Below are 24,498 nucleotides of genomic sequence, written 5' to 3'. Positions count from 1 at the left end.
ATTTTGTAACAAAGTAATTTTTCGCTTTCACTGATGTGCGCTGATGAGGTGGCACTAATAGGCTGAATCGGTGGGCATTGAAGAGGTGGCACTTATGGGCACTGATGAGGTGGCCACAGCCAATCACATGGTTAAAGAGCCGTGGCTCTTTACAGAGATCTTTACACAATCGCCACGATGCGGGCCCCCGTGCGCACGCGAGGGTGGCCGTTCTGGGATGCCATCATATAACAGCATCCCAAAACGAGTGCTGCACCGCCCCGCCATCATTTGACGGTGGGCGGGCAGCAAGCAGTTAAAAAGAGAAGTATGGCCAAAGTTTTTTTAACCATACTTCTCTTGTGGGTCACAGGAGTACATTTACTTTTGTTCTCCCGTGACCCAGGATAAGATTATAGCAGACTATTGCCTGCTGTCAGCGGATATGAAAGAGTCGCTTCATGCTCAGAACGGATCTTGACAATATTGTTTGGATCCACTCAGCTGTCTGATTGACAGCTGGCTCTGCCTCTCAGCACACAACTGAGAGCCAGAGCCAAAGCCAACTGCAACCGCACCCTCTCTAGCCTGGCACACCAGGGAGCGCTGGAGGAGCAGAGCAGAGAGCAGTGACTGACAGTGTCATGTAATTGCTTAGTTCTCAGTCTTAAAGCCGACATGGGACAGCTGCAGCATCACATTGATGCTGCAGCATAGGGGTGTGTATGGATATTTATTCTTTTATGAACCCAGACCTCTTCTTTAAGCCTAATTTGCCATATCAATTATAATTTTTTTGTAAGCATAAAAACAACAACAAAACAGTATTTTGCACACATCTATAAATCTGCATTAATATATTTTCTGATAACAAAGGCCTTGTAGAATAAATTTTATAATATTTGCGCAATTGTTTATCAAATACATATTAAGGAAAAAATATAATTAATTAATTTTAGTGCACGAAGAAAATATAAAACCCAATTTTTTGGTAAGATATAAAAGATGCAGCTGTGTTGAGTAAATAGATATCAAACATGCTAATCCTTAAAAATGCGCGTACCTGTGATATCATGGAAAACAATGGTACATACACAAATCTACATAGCAGTGTTAATTTCATCAACAAAATATTTTCATCAACTAAATTAACGGTATTTTAGTCTACCAAAATATGACTGAAACGAAACGGTTCAAATGAGTAAAATAGGACAAAAAATAAAATGGCATTTTAGTCAAAAGACTAGGATGTCTAAATTTGATGTCTAAATTAACGCTTTATGCCTTTACTACTCATCAGTTTAGAGTTAACTATGAGATATGTCACTAGAACTATTGCTCTCACTCCACGGCAATACCTCACATGTGTGATGCAATTGTGATTTACATATATGTGAGCACCATGTGCATGCATTTGCGGGTTTGTGCAGACCAAAGAATGTTAACCAAAGGATGTTATGTTTAATTTTTTAAAATACATTTTTCTATAATTAATTATTTTTTTTACCGTATTTATAAATTTTTTATGCTGCTTTACAAGTACAAGGGGTTAACAAACTCCTATGCAATAGCATTGGGCAGGTAACAGGTACCCTTTGGTATAACACTGAAGCTCTAATAGACCCCATTGTCTCCCTTGCCCTCCAAAGCATCTAACCAAGCACAGATCTGTTTGGTTACATAATTCCCTGGCTGTTATAGCCAGTAAATGATGGCTCTGAAACAGGAAGTGAGAAAATCAACATTACTTCCCATTTCATTCCATGCAGGGATTGAGGAACAAGCATTTCTCGGTCTCCTGCTCGCCATTCTGAAGGCAGTGGATGTTGTCCCAGGCTCCCGTAAGAGTGTGAGAGCCCAGGAATCATCCGGGGGGGATACGGAGTGATGTGGCATGAGGGGACCACACCATCCACACTTTCAAAGTGCTATACAACCGCTGGATCACTTTCCTTTTACAGCCAGAAGCCAGTTGAGAATGGGCACAGGCTGATGGCTGTTACTGCTGCTACCATCCAAAGAGCTGAAGAAACAAAGCTGAAGAAACAAAGAAAACGGTTGAACTCATAAAGTGAACATTTCTTAAATTATAGAGAGCATTTCAAAATATTAACTGCGTCTAATCGGTATCCTGGAAATGTTACCTTTAGTGTTAAATTCTATGTGAAAAAAATAGCAGGTGTGTAAGGGAACCTAGGCACTTCTATATCTAAAGCCTAAAAGCTCATAAGGACTCTTATGACACTACTGTGTGGCTCACTCTCTGCCATGAGGAAGCAAAATCCTGCACCTACCTGGATTGCTTCTCCCATACAGACATAGTGCAGAACAAGGCATGGTAAGTCAGTCATTGGGAAAAGGTCTGTTGCAGGTAGACCAGAGGCAATACTGGTTATTATTTGCCCTCAACCTGTTTTTTTTTTTTTTTGGCACAGCTTCAAGAGTTCAATTCTTCTTTAAAAAGTAAAGTGTCATTATACTCAATAGATTTTTCATTTCTATGCAGAGTGATGTGTATACATAAGCAGCACACTGGCTATCACTTGACTGACAGTTTGAATTCCAGTATTAATTTGTCAGTGTTATCTATTGATATATGCAGTTTTATTGTGTAAAGAAGGCCTTTTCAACTATTTGAACATTGCCTGAATTTCCTTTTAAAACATGAAATGTTTGCTCATATGGGACTGACTTGTTTTTGAGGTCCATCAGTCAACAGCAGCGTGTCTCTGCACAGAGCTCTAGGTTTACATGAATACGACTGTCATTCAATATGCTTCAGAGGGGTTCTCGCCATACCCTGTATCTCTGTTTATCATAAGAAGTCTTAGAAGCTTCTCCAGACAGTCGGTATGTTTGATACAGTATCTGCTGAAAAGTGTTACTCTTATGCTTAATATAAAACAAACCAAATGGAACCTTGAAAAGGATACATCCAAATATTTAAAATTAATGCATTTTCAGTTCTTTGAAGATTACATGAAAGAGGAAACAAATCCTACAGCATACAAGTGAGTCATTTAGATAGAATTGAAGCGATATTAGGGTTCCGTTTGGTTTTCTTTTCCTAAAATAACAGACATTTCATACCTACCTGGTCTGTGCAGCCCCGATCCTCTTCTTCTTAGGTCCTCCACTAGAGTGGCTGGCTCCTCCACCATTTCAGCACTGCCCTAGCAAACCGTTTACTGGGAGGGGTTACAGTACTTGTGTGGGCTTGATCACAAGCCACACTATGTGTGTCTATGTGTCCATCATCTATTGCCCACCCCTGCTCCTTTGTAACTAGATTTGATGAACAGCAGCGGGAGTCAATGGCTCTTGTGCACAGTGCTAGACTGAGATTGGCTCAGGCAAGTACTTAGGGAGGGGCTGCACCTAAAAGGTTTTTTACCTTAATGCAGAGAATGTATTAACGTAAAAAAAACCTTTAAACCTTTTATAAACACTTTTTTAAACTTCAAAGGTTAGCTTACAAATTATGTAACTTAACACTGATTTCTGATTAAGACACTCTATACCAGGGATCTCCAAACTTTGAAACAAAGGGCCAGTTTACTGCCCTTCAAACTTTAGGGGTCTGTCAAACTTTAGGGGGTGTGGGCAATGGGAGTAAAAAATGCATCAGTAGGAGTAAGACAATTCTATAGGCTTGGTAGTCAGTGGGAGTAAAAAATTACATCAATGGTGTTAGTGAGAGGAATAGTGCCCCATCATTGGTGTCAGTGGGAGGAATGCTGCCCCCACAATTGGTATCAGTGGGATAATTAGTTCCCCATCTCTGGTGTCAGTGAGAGGAATAGTAAACCCATGTTGGTGTCAGTGGGAGGAATAGTGCCGTCTTTGGTGTCAGTGAAAGGAACAGTGCCTCATATCAGTAGAAGGAATAGTGCCCCAAGCACTGGATAAAGGCAAGCAAAGGGCCACTTCTAGCCTGCGGCCACAGTTTGTAGACCCCTACGTTATAATGTTGTATCAGAGATATATACAGGAAGGAAAAACAAGCCTTAAAAGTGAGAGCAAATTTGTGAGTCTTGTTGAAGAGGCTGCTAACAACAAACTGTATCCCCAGGATTATATTATGTGCAAGAAGGATGTTTAGGGCCACAAGTGCCCATATTTCAAATATAATGATTTCAAAATACTGTCAGGCATTCTAAATGATTGTGAAGGCAAATAACACCCGAGATTTTCAACTGACTCTGCCGATAAAGAATCAAGAGAAGGGCCAAATGTCAAAATGCATACTAAGAGTATCTATACAATATGTTATCAGGTGAGAATGAAGAGTTAAGATCCTTCAGGTTTTAGTTTAGAAGGTCAGTGCCTACTGCCTCTAACAACATTATAATATCTTTGGCCAGCTTAAAGCCCGTCTCTGAGCAAAATTTAGATGCGGGTGGGGGGAATGGAAGGGGAGCCTGGGGATTCTAGAAGCCATTTATCTACCTCAATTAGTGCAGAACCTAATAGTCTTTCTATAATAAAGATATCATTGTTTTTCTAAGATAATATTTTCACTAACCTATGTTTAAACCATTGTGCCAGAAAAATGTGCCTGTATCATTATAACAAAAATATGCTCAAATTCAGATTCTAAAAAAATGTTTTTTTACATGGCTATTAGCTATTCATAGACTTCAGTCAATGACTTTCAACTTGTGGCAGAAACATTTTATTCTCAAATTAAGAATTACAATGTATCAACAAAAAATTATCTGGTTTGAGCTTAAAGTGTATGTAAACCTTATTCATGAAATTTGGCCTAGGCACATCTATCTGTAGTGTTTTCTTACCTCTCTTCAAAGTCCTGTGTCTTTCTGCTGCTCCGCATGATAACTTCTGACAAAATCTCTGACAACCGAGATAAAATCAGCCTGAAATTTGTGTTGGGAGGGTGCTATAAATAGATTAGCAGATAGCTGGTCTATTCACAGCACAGCTGTCAGGGCTGGCTTAGCCCTTCCTTCTCTGGGCTGGCTGTTCAGCTGTTGGCTAATTGCCAGCTCTCATCTCTCTCCACAGTTACCCAGCTGTTCCTGATCCTGCTCATCTGACCTGCCTACTTAAAGCTGTCCAGCTCACTTCATCTCTGCCTTCGCCTTGGTCACATCACAAGAAACCATCTTCCTGTTTAAAGACTGTTTTGCTGACATCCCTTCTGGCTCCTTATCCTGCTGGCTGTTCCTCCACTTGGATCCCTGACTTCTAGCCTGGCTGATTACCCGACCTGGTTATTGAACTCTGGCCTGGATGACTACTCGATCCGGTTACTGCACTCTGGCTATGCTTTGACTACACTTACTCTATTTACCTTTTTATTTTTTATTCATAACCAAGTGTGATTTAATTGTACTTCTGTCCCAGTCTGGTTCATGGTTTCTGACAACAGCTCTGCACATTCCTTCCTTTCTTTGCCTACATGGAGAGGGGGTGTGTGACTTTCTTCCAATCAGCTGCCACACAGTGTATGCCAAGAATCCACACACAGTGCTGAACAGGAAGAGAAAGTTTGTGCACTTTCTAAAGAATATAGCAAGCTGAAGACAGCAGATATACACGTAAAACTTATGTTGGGAGATTTGTTTCATATCTGTGTATCATCAGAGAATGTTCACTTCACTGGGTATATGTGAGGGTTTATATCCACTATAAGAATATACATTAAAGGATTAGTTCACCTTTACCAAAAATCTTTCTATGCAGACAAAAGGGTGTCTGTAGATAAAAACAAACTGTGCAGCTTTGGCTACAGTTGGATAATGCTCTTGCTATGGGTATAGGCTATTGATGTACTTCCCAAAGTCTGACCAAACAACGCCCAAAGGTGGCATCATCCTATCCTGCCTTGTTGCCAAGACATGGACCAGGCCAGCTCCACTTCAGTAAGTGCTTGTGCACCTTTTGTTTCCACAAGTAGGCAGACTAGAAACTTTGTATTGACTTACCTGAGCTGCAGTCTATTTGTGGATCAGAATCACAAAAAGTATTGAAGTATTATATCTTTTCATGTGACAACACTGAAGAAATTACACTTTGCTACAATGTAGACCAATTTGATGCAGTGTGCTGCGTATGGTCTGAGCACTGACAGGCTAACCCCCCACCCTTCAACCTCTGCAGCAATGCTGGCAGCACTCATATGTCTATTTCACAAAAACAACCTCTGGATATGACGCTGGGCACATGCAATCAACTTCTTTGGTCGACCGTGACAAGGCCTGTTCTGAGTGGAACCTGTCCTGTTGCACCACTGTATGGTCTTGGCCACTATGCTGCAGCTCATTTTCAAGGTCTTGGCAATCTTTTTATAGCCTAGGCTATCTTTATTTAGAGCAACCTTTCTTTTTTTTTCAGATCCTCAGAGAGTTCTTTGCCATGAGGTGCCATGTTGAACTTCCAGTGACCAGTATGAGAGAGTGAGAGCGATAACACCAAATCTAACACACCTGCTCCCCATTCACACCTTCGACCTTGCAACCCTAACAAGTCACATGACACAGGGGAAGGAAAATGGCTAATTGGGCCCAATTTGGACATTTTCACTTAGGGATGTACTCAGTTTTGTTGAAACACCGTTTAGACATTAATGGCTGTGTATTGAGTTATTTTCAGGGGAAAGCAAATGTATACTGTTATAAAAGCTGTACACTCACTACTTTACATTGTAGCAGTGTTGTCACATGAAAAGATATAATAAAATATTTACAAAAATGTGAGGGGTGTATTCACTTTTGTGAGATACTGTATACATACATACACAAACAATCAGCCATAGGTTTATGACCATTCACCCAATATTGAGTGGAACATTCTTTTGCTGTCAAAACAGCCCTGACCTGTCTTGAGACATGGACCCACTAGACCTCTGAAGGTATGCTGCGGTTTCTGGCACCAAGCCATCAGCAGCAAATTCCTACATGTTATGAGATGGGACCTCCATGGATCGGACTTGTTTTTCCAGCACATCACACAGATGCTCAATTAGATTGAGATTTGGAGGCCAAGTCAGCACATCAAACTGGCTGTTGTGTTCCTTAAATCATTCTTACAGTTTATCTTTACAATTTTTACAGTGTGGCAGGGTGCATATCCCACTAAAAGAGGGCAATGAACTACCTAAAGTGCTCATCAGCACCCTGATAGTTCATTGAGAACTACAAGTCATCAGCCACAAAGAATGTCGGTACTTGTAGTTCATTCATTCACAGAACTCTGAGAATGAATGACATGGCTGTGTGGGCCAAGCCCTGCTTGGCCGCATTCTTTTCAAATTGTGACAGCGGTGTGGAGGAAAGATACCCAGCGCACTGTCACAATAAGAAGGGGAAACGGGGAGAGGCTGCAGGAGCGGTTACACGTTCCACCCTAAAAACAGGTTGCGCATGTAACATGTTCCCAAAGGTGAACTTATCCTTTAACTTGTCAGTGGTCATAAAGTTATGGCTGATTGATGTATATAATATTACCAAACATTGATGGTAATATGGTAGACTCCATATTTCTCTCAGTACAGGTTTGCATTAAAACTAGGACTAGCTACACTGGTGGTTAAATATTTTTGTTGAAAAGAGTTTGAACTACTTGTCCACAATCACTTAATTAGCAGTTCATTCAGTAAACCTTCCTATTTCATAAATTGTGTAGGTGGTAGGCAATTGCATTGTCACAAAAGTGTATTGTGGGAACGATACAATTTTATTTATTTTCTAATACAACTATTTCAATTTCTTATTTTAAAGAGATACATTCTGGTTGAATTCTGCCACTTTCTTTGAAGAATAAAAAAAAAAAAAAATGTTAAAATAAGCTGTTCTGTACACAAACAGTTTATTGTAACGAGATTAGAAAAAAGTCTGTAAAAGGACAGTGATTGCTGGCATAATTGCTTTCATGGTGTATCTTTAGCGCATCACTCCACCTTGTTATATTTGGAAACAAAAACAAAGCAATCTATAACCAGTTATGTAGTGGCAATCACTGACATGCCCCTAGTGCCCAGTGCAGTATTTGTCATACAGATTTCTACATACCTAAAAATTTCCTTTTGTGTACATACGAGTAGCTTGCAGAGTGCTAATATACAAGCTCCTTTGAGAGATTTCATATTTGCTGAACCCTGCATGAACTCACTTATTCAATGAACATTGAAGAGTGGAAGTTCCTTTAGAGCATGGTACCAAATAATTCCCTAGTTCACATGACATTCCTTTGAGTTTAAGGGGAAATGCCTTGCTTCTCATTCCACTAAATAAACCTCTTGATTCCTTGGCTGCAACTTGTTTTAATGACAGAACTTAGTAGACAGTAGCTTACATGTATTTTTTATAGCTGGATCAATCTGCATTACATGATTTTAGAACAAATTCAGGCAACAAGCTAAATCAATCAGTGAAATACACTTATCTGATCAATTGATCAAAGTGAGATTCACCCTACAATTTTGCACCGTACAATAATCAGCCACATACTACCCCTATCTTCATAATTCTCTGCTCTCTTCTGTTCGCGCTCAGGTTTTCCATCAATCTGTCTTTAAATCTGCCGGCTATAATAAGCAACACCAAGTAACCTCATGGTCTCACTTCCTTAAGCCCCCATTCATCCTGTGATTGGCAAGATAGGAGAAAAAAGTTAGCATGTTCATGTAGTGTTATGGTCAGGTTTTGCAAAAGGTTTCGGGTACTGGTGATGGACATTGATTACAGTAAGAGATTTTCTTGTCATATCCCCACCTACTGCTTTGCAAGCATAATGAAAAGCTGACTCTCAAATACAGAATGTTGTAAAGTAAAGCTAAGTGTACAGATCTATATATAGAATGTATGGGTGTGTCATTTTCACTTGTCTGCATACATGTGAAATGTTTCCTGTGGCTGTGTGTATTTCCACTTTAACCTGAGTTTTACTGACGTCTTTCTGACATGTTGCCAGCAGCAGAATCACCAAGCTGCCACTACTGGCTACTCTTAGGTGAAATGCTGCAGAATATCAATCATTTATGGTTGGAGCAGTGATTGAGTAAAATCCCACTGCACTGATTCTGTTGGCTTGTAATTTTACCATAAAAATGTTATCATTTTCAACAAATAAATAAATGTTAATTTACTTACTGATATTTTAACAGCGCAGGCGCACTGCCGTTAGTGAAGGCGATTATGCCGTCACTGAAGGCTCCCGTGCGAATGCGCTGGAGTGACATCATCGCTGCCAGTCACAGTGCCGGAGCAGCGATACCCGGAAGACACTCCAGGAGATATGACAGTGATGGAGGAGATGAACGAGGGTCGCTGTGGGGGCTACGATCTCAGGTAAGTAATTCATAATGAGCTATGCATAGTAGCTCATTATGCCTTTGTCCTGCAGGGTGTGTTTTTTTTTTTTTTTTTTTTTAAGAGAGGGTTTACGTCCTCTTTAAAACACACCTTTTACAATTACAAAAATAATGTATAATATTGAGTAATCTAGACAAAACGTTTAAGATATGTGCATTTCCTTATTGTAATTGAGTTACATTTAGCTAACAAAATGATCTTTTCATTTGACTGAAATTGCAGAAGGCAAACATGCAACCGCACAAGTTTTGATGCTGTATTTTTAAAGAGTTTGACGTCTTTTGGAACTTTAAATACCTGCACAAGGCAGTACCCATACATTTGAGGCCCATCAGGACAAAAGAGCGCCACCAGTGACAAGAATTTGTCCAAGTCCCTACAATGCCATGCCATGCCATTGAAAGATAAGAGTGAACATTAAACAAATTATTGTTCACATGCTTTAAATGTTGCTTAACCACTTTCCGCCCACCCTATTGTGGATTTACATCCAAAATGTAGCTCCATTATCCTGACTGGGCGTCATATGACATCCAGCAGGATAAGCCGCTGGTGCGTGCCCCCGGGGGCACGCAGCGCAATGATCAGTGATTGATCAGTGGTGCTCTAGGCTTACTTGTAGGTAAACGTGGATGTAAAGGGTTTACAACCACTTTAAACCTCGTATACAAGGTCTGATTGTTGGATGAATTAGCATCTAATTTTTGTTAGAAGGGTGTGTGCAGGATTTTGTCTAGCATACTAACTATCCGCAAATTGTCGTTTGACAAACATGAACGTAGTGACGTACTATGAGAGCATAAAGAGGACGTTCATTTCTCAAGCGCCATCCTTGGGGCCCCTTCTGCTAATTTCATGTTAGTAGAAGGTTGGTGAACGTTGATTCGCTATTTTCAGGTCATACAAAACAAATGACTTTTAAAATGAGCTTGGCATAACTACATGCAAAGCAGCTTCATTATTATTCCATTAACCACTTGGGATCCGCGCTATTGCCGAATGACGGCATTAGCGCGGACCTAGATTGCCGGGACAACGTCTATTGACGTCGTCCCGGTTACGAGCGGCCTGCGCGCCCCCTGAGGGGCGCGCGCGGCGCGCTCTGTGATCGGCGAGTCCGTGAGACTCGCCTGATCACCGATCCGTGTAAGGGGTCGATCCCGACCCCTTATCACGTGATCAGCTGTCAGCCAATGACAGCTGATCATGTGATAAAACGGAGCCGGTAATCGGCTAGTATTCCTCCTCGCGCTGACAGCGCGAGGAGAAAAAAAAAAAGCCGATCGCCGGCGGCCGTGTTCGGGACATCAGTCCCGATCACGGCCAACAATTCAAGCGGACACCTGCCCCCTGCCAGTGCCCACCTGCCACCCGCAGTGCCATCCTGAAATAAAGTAAGTGCCCCCCTGTCAGTGCCACCCAGCAGTGCCCATAGTGCCCACAGTGCCACCCAGCAGTGCCCACAGTGCCACCCAGCAGTGCCCACAGTGCCACCCACAGTGCCACCCAGCAGTGCCACCCACAGTGCCACCCAAAATCTGCCTCATAGGTGCTGCACCCCAGTGCCGCCCATCAGTGCCCAGCAGTGCCGCCCATCAGTGCCCAGCAGTGCCGCCCATCAGTGCCACCTATCAGAGCCACCTATCAGTGCCACCTATCAGTGCCCATCAGTCCCATCTATCTGTGGTACCTATCAGTGCCCATCCGTGCCACCCATCCGTGCCACTTATCCGTGCCACCCATCCGTGCCATCTTATCTGTGCCCATCTTTGCCCATCAGTGCCGCCTTATCTGTGCCCATCGGTGCCGCCTTATCTGTGCCTATTAGTGCCGCCTTAACTATGCCTATCAGTGCCCACCAGTGCAGCCTATCAGTGCCCACCAATGCAGCCCATCAGTGCCCACCAATGCAGCCCATCAGTGCCCACCAATGCAGCCTATCAGTGCCGCCTAATCAGCGCACTTCAATGAAGGAGAAAAATGACCCGTTTGCAAAATTTTATAACAAACTATTAAAACATGATTTTTTTTTTTTTTTTTTTGCATCTTTTTTTGTTTGTTTAGCAAAAAATAAAACTCCGAGCTGTAACTAAATACCACCAAAAGAAAGCTCTATTTGTGGGAAAAAAATGATAAAAATTTAATTTGGGTACAGTGTTGTATGACCGCGCAATTGTCACTCAAAGTGCATCAGCGCTGAAAGCTGAAAATTGGTCTGGGACTGAGGGGGGGTTTAAGTGCCCAGTAAGCAAGTGGTTAAAGAAGATTAGGAGAATTTTGACATTTCATCAATTGCCGCATCACGAATGTTAATTCTAGATTCACAGTCATTCCTTGATTCCGGGAATGCGTGTTTGTACTTTCGACTTTTATGTGACGGATTTCTGTACTGACCATCCAAAAATAAGGCGTTGAGTTCACATCAGACAAAATTTTTATAGCCTACACATCCAACTTTTGTCTGATGTAAAAGTCAAATCGTCTGTCGAAAGCACCGTACTAACGATCCAAAAATCCGCAGACAACTGTTCTTCAGAATTTTCCCTTCTGATTTTTGTACCGTGTGTACAAGGTCTAACTCACATTCATACAGACACATAGTAGGGCCAATTACAGGAGTCAAGTAACCTACCAGCATGTCTCTGGAGTGTTGGAGGAAACCAAAGTACCCAGAGCAAACCCATGCAGGCAGTATTCTTTCATTCCGGTATGTGAAGTCTTGGTCACACAATTTTTTGCTGACAAATACTGTACTGATTAAATGAAAATCATTCGATCTGGTATCGTACAAGAAAGATTTTCATCTTCGTCCCTTCAGATTATTTTGCATGAATTGTTGTGATCGGCTCTCGAAAGCTGTGTACCAATGATCAGATTATCGTACCATCACTTCGAAAGCAGTATTTTCTCATTGTGTGTACTAGGCTTTAGATTTAGCTTTGTGTCAAGCGAGTGTCATTGTGTGCTCACAATGCTAGCAGCCCCTTGGCATAGGACCTGGAAGCTAGTGAAGCTCACTGTAGAAGCTTACTACAGCGATTTATAGCTTTCACAGAGAACCTACAGGTATGGCAAACATTAAAACAATTGCAACACCTGGAATTCATCTTTAAGAAACTATAAACGGAATTACCAAAAGAATGGCAGCATACACAATAATCACCAAATAGGTATGCTGTTGTGGGATGGGTTAACAAAAAAGCAGAGAAGAAAAAAAGATGTTCCTTTTTGAGCCTACAGCTACTATTTGGATAGCAGCCACAATTTTTCAGTTGCAATTAGAAAAATAAATTTATCACCTAACCACATAAAAGGATTTAGAATCCTAATCATCATTAACCAGCAATTCTACTTATCTGAAGAATCAGAATGATTAAAATCATTCCTGAAGCCATATTTAGAAAGATTACACATACACTGCTTTAACTCGGCGAATGCCAGGAAGAAATCAAATCTGATGCTGTTAAATTCTTAAAGAGTTGGTTACAAAAGGGACTGCTCTGTGGAGTCACAATGGCTAACCTAATATATTTCGAGTGGTTTAAGATTTCACGCATAATCAGTGAACGTTGTAAATGTGCCAGATAATGCTTTTTATTTTAGATAGAACCCACATGCTTTGGGGAATATGATACAACCATTAATATCAGATTATTCAGGATCAAAGCACCACTCACTTTTTGGATAAAACCACATTATACTTCTACATGATATAAATGTACCAATCACATACATGTCAGAGAAAAAATAAATCCTAATTACCATAAATGTCCAGCGACAGACCACAGGCTTCATTTCACTACTATTAGTCATGCAAGTCTTTGGTAAACCACTGGATAGCAACCTTCTGTTTCAACCACTTGACCACTGGGAACTTAAACCCCCTTTCTAACCAGACCAATTTTCAGTTTTCGGTGCGCTCACACTTTGAATAACAATTACTCAGTCATGCAACACTGTACCCATATGAAATTTTTGTCCTTTTTTTTCACACAAATAGAGCTTTCTTTTGGTGGTATTTAATCACCGCTGTTTTTTTTATTTTTGCGCTATAAATTAAAAAAATTCTGTAAAAAAACCCACCAAAAAAGTCTTTGTTTCTATTAAAATTTAGCAAATTAGTAATTTTTCTTCATAAATTTTGGCCAAAATGTATACTGCTACATATCTTTGGTAAAAATAATCAAAAATGGTGTATATTATTTGGTCTGTGTGAAAGTTATAGAGTCTACAAACTATGGTGCCAATCTCTTAAAATTGATCACACCTGAAGTATTGATGGCCTATTTCATTTCTTGACCCCTAACATGCCAGAAAAGTACAAATACCCCCAAATTACCCCTTTTTGGAAAGTAGACATTCCATGGAATTTAGAAAGAGGCACGTTGAGGTTTTTAAAAGGTGTAATTTTTTTCCCACAATTCTTTGCAAAATCAAGTTATTTTCTTTTTCTTTTCACAAAATTATCATATTAGCAGGTTATTTCTCACACACAGCATATGCATACCACAAATTACACCCCAAAATACATTCTGATATTCCTCCTGAGTATGACGATACCACATGTGTGAGACTTTTACACAGCATGGCCACATACAGAGGCCCAACATGCAGGCAGCACCAGCAGGCGTTCTAGGGGCATAAATTTCAAGTGTAATTACACTTTGATGCACTGTAGTAGCATGGATGCGAACTGATGTGGCATGGATGAGCCATGGATGTGGATGGCTGAGTATTGAAGAGTATGGATGGATGGATGAGTACTGCAGAGTATGGATGGATGGATAAGTATTGAAGAGTATGGATGGACGGATGAGTGTTGCAGAGTATGGATGGACGGATGAGTATTGCAGAGTATGGATGGATGGATGAGTATTGCAGAGTATGGATGGACGGATGAGTATTGCAGAGTATGGATGGATGGATGAGCATTGCAGAGTATGGCAGAGTATGGCAAAGTATGGATGTGGCTGGAATGGGCACTGAGCAGCGCTGTGGGCACTACACATCCAGCCCACAGCACTGCTGCAAACAATCTCTCCCCTCTCCCCTCACACTGTCGGTACAGAGAGGGGAGAGAGGAACCAGACGTGACGCTGGTTTGTTGGTGTGATCGCTCCGTCATTTGACAGAGCAATCACGTGGTAAACGGCCACCATCAGCGGCCATTTACTGTGATGCGCCGGGTCTACCGGTCATGGATATTTCCGGGTGTGCGCCCCAGGTATGGACGCTCTCCCAGAATAAGCCGACCGCGCTGTAGCCATGTTTCGGCTATGGTCCGGTCGGCATCTAGTTAATACCAAGCACACATTTGTCCATTCCATAACCTGCCCTATATAATAAGGGTCTATTCCCACAAGGTGTGATGAGACGGCATTGGACAGCTATTCTATTGCTGTCCCGCCAAGAGAGAAGGGAAAATTCCTCGTCTCCTGTGTGGCCAGTACACACTACATCATTACGTAGTGTGCAGATGGTCGCAGTGAAAAAAGTAAAGCAGGCCATACTTCTTTTCAGCACTGTTCAAAGCAATCCAACGCCTCGAATCTCGCAGCGGCCGACTGAATTTAATGAAATGTCACATTTCAATAAAATTCAACAAAAGAAAGCGAACAGTGCGATGCGCTGAGATTGGCGCATCAGCACTGCAGTGATCCTGCCTGCACCATTGTAACGCAGTGCCTGGTTTTGATCTCACAGTGACACAAGCACACCATCTGCAAGAAGAGTGATGGTGCCAAGAAACTGCCACCACACAGTCTAACACATGATTTGTATGATCACATAAACTTAGTATGGATGTAGTGATAAAAAAGCTCTCCATACAAGTTTATTCTTGGATAACAGTCACCATTGAGAAAAGCATTTAGATATTTCTACCATCTGGGACTTCGATATAAAATTCTAAAACTTTGCCAGCTATCAGGAGCCTTTAGCCTAACAAAGAGCCAGAATAGTAAAACTACTCTTTCTGAATAATGACACATCAGGAAAAAACACCTGGGATAGCCTATTACATATTTGCATTCAACCTACTGCATAGTTTAAAGTGGTTGTAAACTCTTACATATACCCAGTGAAGTAACTGGCCTAAGGTGATACACATACATGAAACAAATCATCCTATGTACATTTTACCTGTTTACCTACAGTCTTCTCTTCTTTACAGCCATTCAAAGTCCAGCATTTATAAAGCTTGTCTGAGCTGTCAGAAACCAGGGGGCAGAGCTGAAATACATCCTGCAGCTCAGTGAGGAGAGTTCTGAGAGCTGACTGGAGGGAAGGGACACACCCCCTTCACACAGAATCACAGTTTTTTTGGACAAAAGTCTTATAAAGATGTGTATGCACCCATATGTTACCCTGACTGAGGGATATTGCTATGAAGAGTCCATGTTTGTGCAGCTTGCATAATTTATTTTGTATTATTCTGCAATTTATTTATGTTCATTGCCTTTCTGACCCTGTTTTGCAAAATTGCTTCCAAATTTGCACCTGTTTAAACTACTATATCCAGTTGCTCCCTGTCTAAACAATTGATTATTACTGCTGCTATACACATACTTGATATTTATGATTATGTTTCTTCTGTTCATAAACAAATTTTAAAGTGACTATCACAAAGTAAAATACCTAGATGACAGGGTTCTCATCAAGCAACCATCTCTCATCCATTAAGAAGCCGTCTCCAAAGTTCTGTGTACTAGTTCCAGGGTTAAAGCCCCACATCCAACATGCATTATATAAGTTATGAAATGGCCGCTTCCATAAGACTCTAATTATATTTTAGCTGTATTTTTGTAACAGATTCCAGATGTATTGTATTTTGCTGGAAAAACCAAGAAAATCTTTCAGGTTTTACCATGAGTAATTTAAGGCCAATGCTGAAATATTAAAAAATCATTTAGTTAACCTTTTTTTGTATCAGTTATGAATAAAAAAAGATTTCCTGATTATACCATTACTCTGCATTTTCGCAACATAGAACAAATAAAATACAGTACATAGAGTATAAATAAGGGATTATACAATGTCTCATCTCTTTTAAATTTAAGAAAGACATTAAAAAGTAAAGTGTGCATAGATGGTTCGCTCTGAACATTAGTCTTAAGAATACAGACATGACTAATTTCACAAGTCAGTCTCCTGTATACAAACTTTAAACAACAATATGTATATCCTGCATTGAATAGTATTGCACAATAATTTTATACTTACCACCTGGAGTTTGCTGGTTGTCCGGGCTTGTCGAAATCCATCAGTTGGAATGCAGTGATCTGCATGTCCATTGCAAAAGCAGCTTCCCTTAACTATAAAGTCATAAACAGCATAGTGGGCTAAAGACTGTGGTTTGATGTCTGAGTCCTTGTTGTGGCAGGGACACAGCTGTTGCTTCAGCAGTTGAACACGGAGATTAGTGATCTTTAGTTTGTCTTGTGCTTCTTCACTATAAGGATCCACAGTTGAATAGTAAGGTGGCATAGCTCGAAAAATAACCTGCGGGAAAATGTGAATACATGAGATTTTAATGGTAAATTAAAACAAAACATATCCAGGTCTATTACTATAGGGAGCCATAGAAATGTGTTGCTGATTAGAATGACTAAACTCCCACCCATACACCTAGCACTGAGAACAACAGGCAGTGTGAGGTATGTGCACTCTTGTTGAGATCAATGCACACAGCAACAACCACTACAATTGCAATCCTTGGTTGATGGTAACAAGTAAAGATCGGCTCGGGTGTGTTCGGGGATCCCACCTGCTCAATCCTGCCAGGAAGCCGACACTGTACACGGCTAATCACAGGCAGAGAGACATTTCAATCTGTGCAGCTGCGGATCAGGAAATGTCTCACTGCCTGTGATTAGCCGCATGCAGTGTCGGCTTCCTGGCGGGATCGGGCAGGTGGGATCCCAAACAAGCCTGATCCCATTCCTAATAACAAGCAGCATACACAAAATGAAAGAAGGGTTACCTAAAAGGGAATATGCCCTTACATTCACACAAGTTTCTAAAGTGTTAAAAAATATATATTTGCTTTAAAGTAAACAACCTGAAAAGAAATATGGAGAATGGCATTTCTTACTTTCTTCTGAAAGAGATAGTTGCGTTGCTTATTTTTTATTGAAGCTGTCCTTCAAAAACTTCCTCCATCTGGTTGCTAGAGGTTACAGCGCACATTACGACTCACTGATTAGTTGCTAGAGATGACAGCGCACATTACGACTCACTGATTAGTTGCTAAAGGTTACAGCGCACCTTACGGCTCACTGATTAGTTGCTAGAGGTTACAGCACACATTACGACTCACTGATTAGTTGCTAAATGTTACAGCGCACCTTACGGCTCACTGATTAGTTGCTAGAGGTTACAGCAAATGATTTGTGCTTGTTAATTGGTTGCTAGAGATTACTGTACAGTAATACTGCTCACTGAATGGTTGCTAGAGGTTGCAGCACATCATCTCCTCACTGCAGGGGGGCATGATCTACATTTGACTGCCACCTTTATTTACATATCAATGCCACCAGCCGCAGCTATATACTTAGTAATGTTGCCCTCTTTTACATATGAATGCTGGTTATTTACATGTAAACACAGGGTGTACAGGTGAGTCATCTGTACACAACAATAGGGCAGAGCTGAGCAGCATTAGTACCAGCACTTCACACTGAGTTATCGACACACGTACAGGACTAAAACTTCAAGGGACAAGGGAATTTAAACTGGGATAGTTGGCAAGTAGGCAGCTGCTTTGGGCTCCACAACAATGACAGGGCCCAGGGCAGCTGCCCCTTTTGCCCTGCCTTAAAGACGGCCCTGGACCAGGTATGGCTTCCCTATGGCCACAGCACACACCAATGCCACTGTTATCTTTAGAGGAAAACAGCTTACTGAGCAGAATTTCCAACACATTCAATATTATTTTTACAGATATTTCTATAGCGCCATCAATGTTTGCAGCACTTTACATATATATATATTGTACATTCACATCAGTCCCTGCCATTAAGGAGTCTATAATCGAAGGTCCTTAAAGCGTACTGCATTTTTTTTTTAAACTTGCAGGGCAAAGTTATAATGTGCTAGGTTAAAAAGAAGTCCTCCAGCGTTACTTCGCCACCCCTGACAGGGCTTCTATCGTCACCCAGTCTTCCTTTCGGGTTGGCACAGGGCTCTGAAGGAACATTGCGGAATGCCGTTCCTTTGGAGTGCATGCACCAGCGGCTTCACAGGTAAATATCTCCTAAACGGTGCATATCTAGGAGAAATTTACTTTACCTATAAGTAAGCCTTACTATAAGCGTTCCTATAGATAAAAATCGTCCATAGAAATTTACTCCCACTTCAACTCACATTCATACATACACATAATAGGGCCAATTTACACAGGGAGGAAACCCCCTCAGGTACAAGAAGGACATGCAAACCCCAGTAGGTAGTACCGTGGTGTCAGAGAACAGCCCGCAGAAGAAATGGCATATCTGCTAATGCCCAGCAGAATCATAGACTGACACATAGAAATTCACCATTGGCACATAGAAATTTGCCAAAGCTAATATGCATGCGCACACTGGCTCTAAAGGTCTCAAAGAATAATGTGCGCACGTACGCACTGGCACCCAGATGGCCTATTTAAAGCCAGCAGCATCAGCTACTAGTTGCTGGATGATCTTCAGCTCCCCCATGTGTTCCTGAGTTCTGTTCCTGTTTGTTATTGGGTTTCCTGTCTTGTCTCGTCTCCATTCCCTCAGCTTGTTCCACTGACCCACTTCTGCCTGCTGATCTGTGTATGACCTTTGGGTTGCTCATTGGACTCCACTGCTGCCTGTTTACCAATGTATGACTCTGGCTTCCTCCTGACTCTGCTTGCTGCTTTATCTCTGGCTGATATTCCGTGTATGACTACTGGCCTGGTTGCCACCCCCCCCCCCCCAAAATACAGCACCAACCGCTCCCTATTATATCTGAGTCTTGGCTACTGCTATCTGCTAAGTCTACATGTAGTAAACCATATGTTAACATGTGCATATAAAATACCATTCACTAACTCTGAATCGTGTGTTGGTGACTGAGTTGTAGAACTCCCTAACAGCATGGTATTATTTGATATAGAAGCATATCTGCAAATAAAGAGTACAGTTAAATCTAACAGGTTATAGAGAAAAGAGCTAAGCACACCTGGCTAATAGGCATCGTGCTACTCAGTGAACCTGTAGTTAATAGAAGTACTTGCCTTAGGGAAATATTCAAACCATTTGAGTTACATCATTACCAAGACTCTTGTGGTTCCGTCTGGGACACATCTAATATTAACGTGTAACAATAGCTGCGTCGATACCAAGAAAGTATCATCTTTTGCTGCCAGTGTGTGCACAACAATGTGTACTGTACTCTACTAGTTAGTGATTTATTGCTACATGAGCAGCTGAACCTAAGCAGAAAGAAAATACCCATCATTTAACTTTGGTAACTCTAGTAACCCTGTAAATCTACTCTTTCAGACCAGACATACCATTTATAATTACCCTGAAATGTATATTGTGTTGCACTTGGCTGTAGGCAAGCAGCAGGCAAGTGCAACACCTTTGTAAGGACATAAAGAAAAAAAAATGAAAAAAAGGAATGTCTGCTACTTATAAAATGCATTAGGAAATGTTCTATAAAGGCTTGATCAACAAAACCGTGTTTTTGCCACACTTTTTTTGCATGGTCTGGTACTCTGGTGCTCCAACAACCTATCTAGTATACTGTGCATGAAAAGCCCTGAAATACAAATAGGTCATAAAACAGGTCAAGACCAAAACAGACTGATGGGATAAGTACCAGAAGGTAACCTGCATGATAACTGGAAGTCAAGTAAGGAGTCAAACCAGTTGGTCATAGGAGAGAAGCACATTTGGAGATATGTTTTGGTATAAATACAATTAGATTTAAGAACCATCCATCAAAGGTAAAATATAGAGCTGGATCAGAGTTGGTGTTCTCTTTTTCATTCTGCCAACACAGAATCACAGAACATACACACAACGTTAGGGGTACTTTTAGGTACATACCGTGACACCATTATTTGAATCAAAACATCCTTTTATTTATATAATGTATATGTACATAAACTTACTGTTATAAAATCAGCGCAATAGGAATGGTCCGTGCTGTCTCTGGGACCCGTGTGTCCTAGCAGACAACGCGCCGGGACAGGAAACGGCATAGACTCCCGTGGGAGTCTATGCCTAGAAGTGGGTGCAAATACCTGTCTTAGACAGGTATCTGCACCCCCCTCCCCCCTGAAAGGTGGAAACTGTGACACCGGAGGGGGGGGAGGGTTCAGATGAGAGGAAGTTCCACTTTAGGGTGGTACCCCGCTTTAACACACATCCATTAATGTCTAAACCGCTGGCAACAAAAGTGAGTACACCCTAAGTGAAAATGTCCAAATTGGGCTCAAAGTGTCAATCTTTTGTATGGCCACCATTATATTCCAGCACTGCCTTAACCCTCTTGGGCATGGCATTCACCAGAGCTTCACAGGTTGCCATTGGAGTCCTCTTCCACTCCTCCATGACGACATCACGGAACTGGTGGATGTTAGAGACCTTGAGCTCCTCCACCTTCTGTTTGAGGATACCCCACAGATGCTCAATAGGGTTTAGGTCTGGAGACATGCTTGGCCAGTCCATCACCTTTCCCCTCAGTTTCTTTAGCAAGGCAGTGTTGTCTTGGAGGTGTGTTTGAGGTCGTTATGTTGAAATACTGCCCTGCGGCCCAATCTCTGAAGGGAGGGCATATGCTCTGCTTCAGTATGTCACAGTGCACGTTGGCATTCATGGTTCCCTCAACGAACTGTAGCTCCCCAGTGCTGGCAGCACTCATGCAGCCCCAGACCATGACACTCCCACCAACATGCTTGACTGTACGAAAGACACATTTGTCTTTGTACTCCTCACCTGGTTGCCGCTACACACGCTTGACATCATCTGAACCAAATAAGTTTATCTTGGTCTCATCAGACCACAGCACATGATTCCAGTAATTAATGTCCTAACCTGCTTGTCTTCAGAAAACTGTTTGCGGGCTGTCGTGTGAATTATCTTTAGAAGAGGCTTCCTTCTGGGATGACAGCCACTGACAGGCTGACCCCACACCCCCTTCAACCTCTGCAGCAATGCTGGCACACATCTATTTTCCAAGAGCAACCTCTGGATATGACACTGAGCATGTGCACTCAACTTCTTTGGTCGACCATGGCGAGGCCTGACTTGAGTGGAACCTGTCCTCTTAAACCGCTGTATGGTCTTGGCCGCCATGCTGCAGCTCAGTTTCAGGGTCTTGGCAATCTTCTTATAGTCTAGGTCATCTTTATGTAGAGCAACAATTCATTTTTTTCAGATCCTCAGAGTTCTTTGCCATGCTGAACTTCTAGTAACCAGTAGTCAGTAGAGCGATAACAGCAAATATAACACACCTACTCCCCATTTACACCTAAGACCTTGTAACACTAACGAGTTGCATGACACCGGGGAGGGAATATGGCTAACTGGGCCCAATTCGGACATTTTCACTTAGGGGTGTACTCACTTTTGTTGCCAGCGGTATAGACATTAATGGCTGGGCATTGAGTTATTTTGAGGGGACAGCAAATTTACACTGTTATACCAGCTGTACAGTCACTAGTTTACATTGTAGCAAAGTGTCATTTTTTCGGTGTTGTCACATATAAAGATATAATAAAATATTTAACAAGATGTGGGGGGGGGGGGGGGGGGTGTACTCACTTTTGTGAGATACTGTATATCATAGTTTGTAGACACTATGGCGTTTGCATAAACCAATCAATATATACTTATTGGGATTTTTTACTAAAAATATTGGCCTACATTTATGAAGAAATTACATTTTTTAAATTCCTTTATTGGATATGTTTAATAGCAGAAAGTAAAAAATGTTGTTTTGTTTTTTAAATGTTTTGACCCCAGTGGTAATCATATACCACCACTACCACTGTACAGAAACAATACATTTTGTTTCTGTACAGCATTGCATGACCACGCAATTATCAGTTAAAGTAACGCAGTGCCAAAAAGCAGAAAAATTGCCTAATCGTGAAGGGGGTAAATCTTCCGGAGGGAAAGTGGTTATTAATGGCCACATCCTTGTTTATTGATTTTCACAAATATAAACAATTAACAATACAACTCTTTTAATCACTGTAAACTAAATTAGCCCAAATCACTGGGGTGCTCTTCAAATATCCCTCTGGTGACTGGCAAAGATCCCCCTTGTCCTCCTGCTTAAATAGGGGTCCTGGGAATTTCTGGGATGTTCTGGGGGGTCAGGTGGCCCTAAATTACCTTTTCTAGAGGCCCCCTAGAACATTCCCATCAGCTGACCTTTTTTGAAACCCCTAGCACCACAGGTTATTACCCCTTTCCGCGCATTCCTTTGCTTCCGCTGTGTAACGAGACACCTAGCTAACAGGTTGGAAGCCTCACTTTTGTCATTCACTGCGTGCGCTGCTAGTAGTACAGAGTCATGTCAGAGCTTACGGAGTTTCACAGAGGGCAAATTTTGTTGGTGCTCGCTTAGCTGGTGCCTCTGTGACTGAAGTTGGCAATTTATTTGCAGTGTTGTGAGCTACAGTATCAAAGGTTATGACGGCATATACAGTTTCGGGGGGAAACTGGCTCATTTTCTGCCTCCGACATCTCTGCGAGACCTGCAACAATTTTTGCATGAAAAGTGGGACCAGATTCCACTCTTCACCATCCAAAACTTATAGTTGTCAATTCCCAGGAGAATTCGGACTGTCTTGTTTATCCAAAGACAGTCCAACACCATATTAGGTAACAATTTATTTTTACCTGGTGTTTCCATATTTTTGTCCAACCCCTGTACATTCATTGTTATTATTTACAGAAAACATTCCACAGGGATAGACACTTCTCAAAGTAAAGTAAAGAATGATGCATATACTGTATATATCCATTGGCCAAATAAACTTAAATCAGCCAAATGAGAAATCATCAGTATCCAAAAATTGTTAATTGCTACAGCACCTAACCTGTGGATGAACATTCAAAAGTAACCTTCGGAAAGTTGTGCTACCCAAATGCCTTGGGAAGGTTTGAAGGAGTTTGTATAACATCTGTAAAGTCTTTATAAATGGATTTAGGTCTAGTAATCTCTGATGTCTCCAGTCCTAAGTGTCCCATGGCTGAGTCCCAAGTGGACAAACAATAAAGCTCTCATCACTGGCATCTCAATGTGAATTACTACTGATGCACAACTGGTCTAACCCCATATGTCACTAGCCTCCTATGGATCCTTCTTATTATAAAACCTTAGAAATTTTCAGTACGCTTGCATTAAATAAGTATAGGCAGCTTTATGCATAAATATCACTTGAGTTAAATATCAACATGGTATTTAGAACATATCTTGGGGCTTTAGAACATACTGGTAGCTAATGAATACATTCTTTAGTAATTATGCAATTAATCAGTTACAAATTTGTTTAAAATTAAGAAGCTGATTAAGATACTGTGCAATAAAAACCAAAACCACACAAGCAAAGCATCAGTTTGATCATGCAAAGAAATTATTGTGGGCATGCATGCACATGTTCATTTATTCTACAGCTTTTTATAATTTATCTAGTTAGAAAGTTATGTTTTTGTTTTTTTTTACCTAACTGTATGCTTAGTAATTCAATAATATCCAAATAAAAGAGAAATTTTTTAATAAAGGCACCACAAGAAACTGCCAGAAACTGAGAGGCAGGATGGAATAAAAAAAAGATCTTGTTCCTATAAAGAATGTTATACCACACAGTGCTTGTGCTGTGTAAATTGGCCCCCCTGTATCACCTGTAATACCTTGCAGATTCTGACAGTTTCTACCCTCCTCCTGTACGTTAGCCATGATATATCAGAGCTGCTGAGCCCTAACACCACTGTCAGCATATGTGCCCCCATCAGCCGCAACCTGCTCTATGTCTCCTGTGTCCTCTCCTCCATCCTTTCCCCCCTCCTCACCTCTCTACCCTCTCTACCTGTTAGCTCCGTGTCTGAGCCATCTCCTCCAGTCTGGCTACTCAAATTACTGTATATTTGTAATACAATCTCTGTTGTTTACTGTAATGGCCCCCTGCGACTGTGCTGTATAATAATAATGCTGT

General features: G+C 41.3%; 1 protein-coding gene across 2 annotated transcripts in view; it reads right to left on the bottom strand.

The window, feature by feature from the left end:
• The window catches only part of NTN4 (netrin 4), a 185,343-nt gene that overhangs the window by 70,121 nt on the left and 90,724 nt on the right, over positions 1 to 24,498 (bottom strand). For both annotated transcript variants that reach the window (XM_077470221.1, XM_077470222.1), the window contains exon 3: positions 16,536 to 16,814. In XM_077470221.1, coding sequence (XP_077326347.1) covers positions 16,536 to 16,814 — 279 coding nt within the window. The remainder of the gene's footprint in view (positions 1 to 16,535; positions 16,815 to 24,498) is intronic.

This window comes from Lithobates pipiens, unplaced genomic scaffold, assembly GCF_037356315.1.
Source record: "Lithobates pipiens isolate NorthernLeopardFrog02 unplaced genomic scaffold, aLitPip1_a1.2 Scaffold_8, whole genome shotgun sequence".
NCBI lineage: Eukaryota > Metazoa > Chordata > Amphibia > Anura > Ranidae > Lithobates > Lithobates pipiens.
This window is presented reverse-complemented; position numbering and strand designations above follow the sequence as displayed.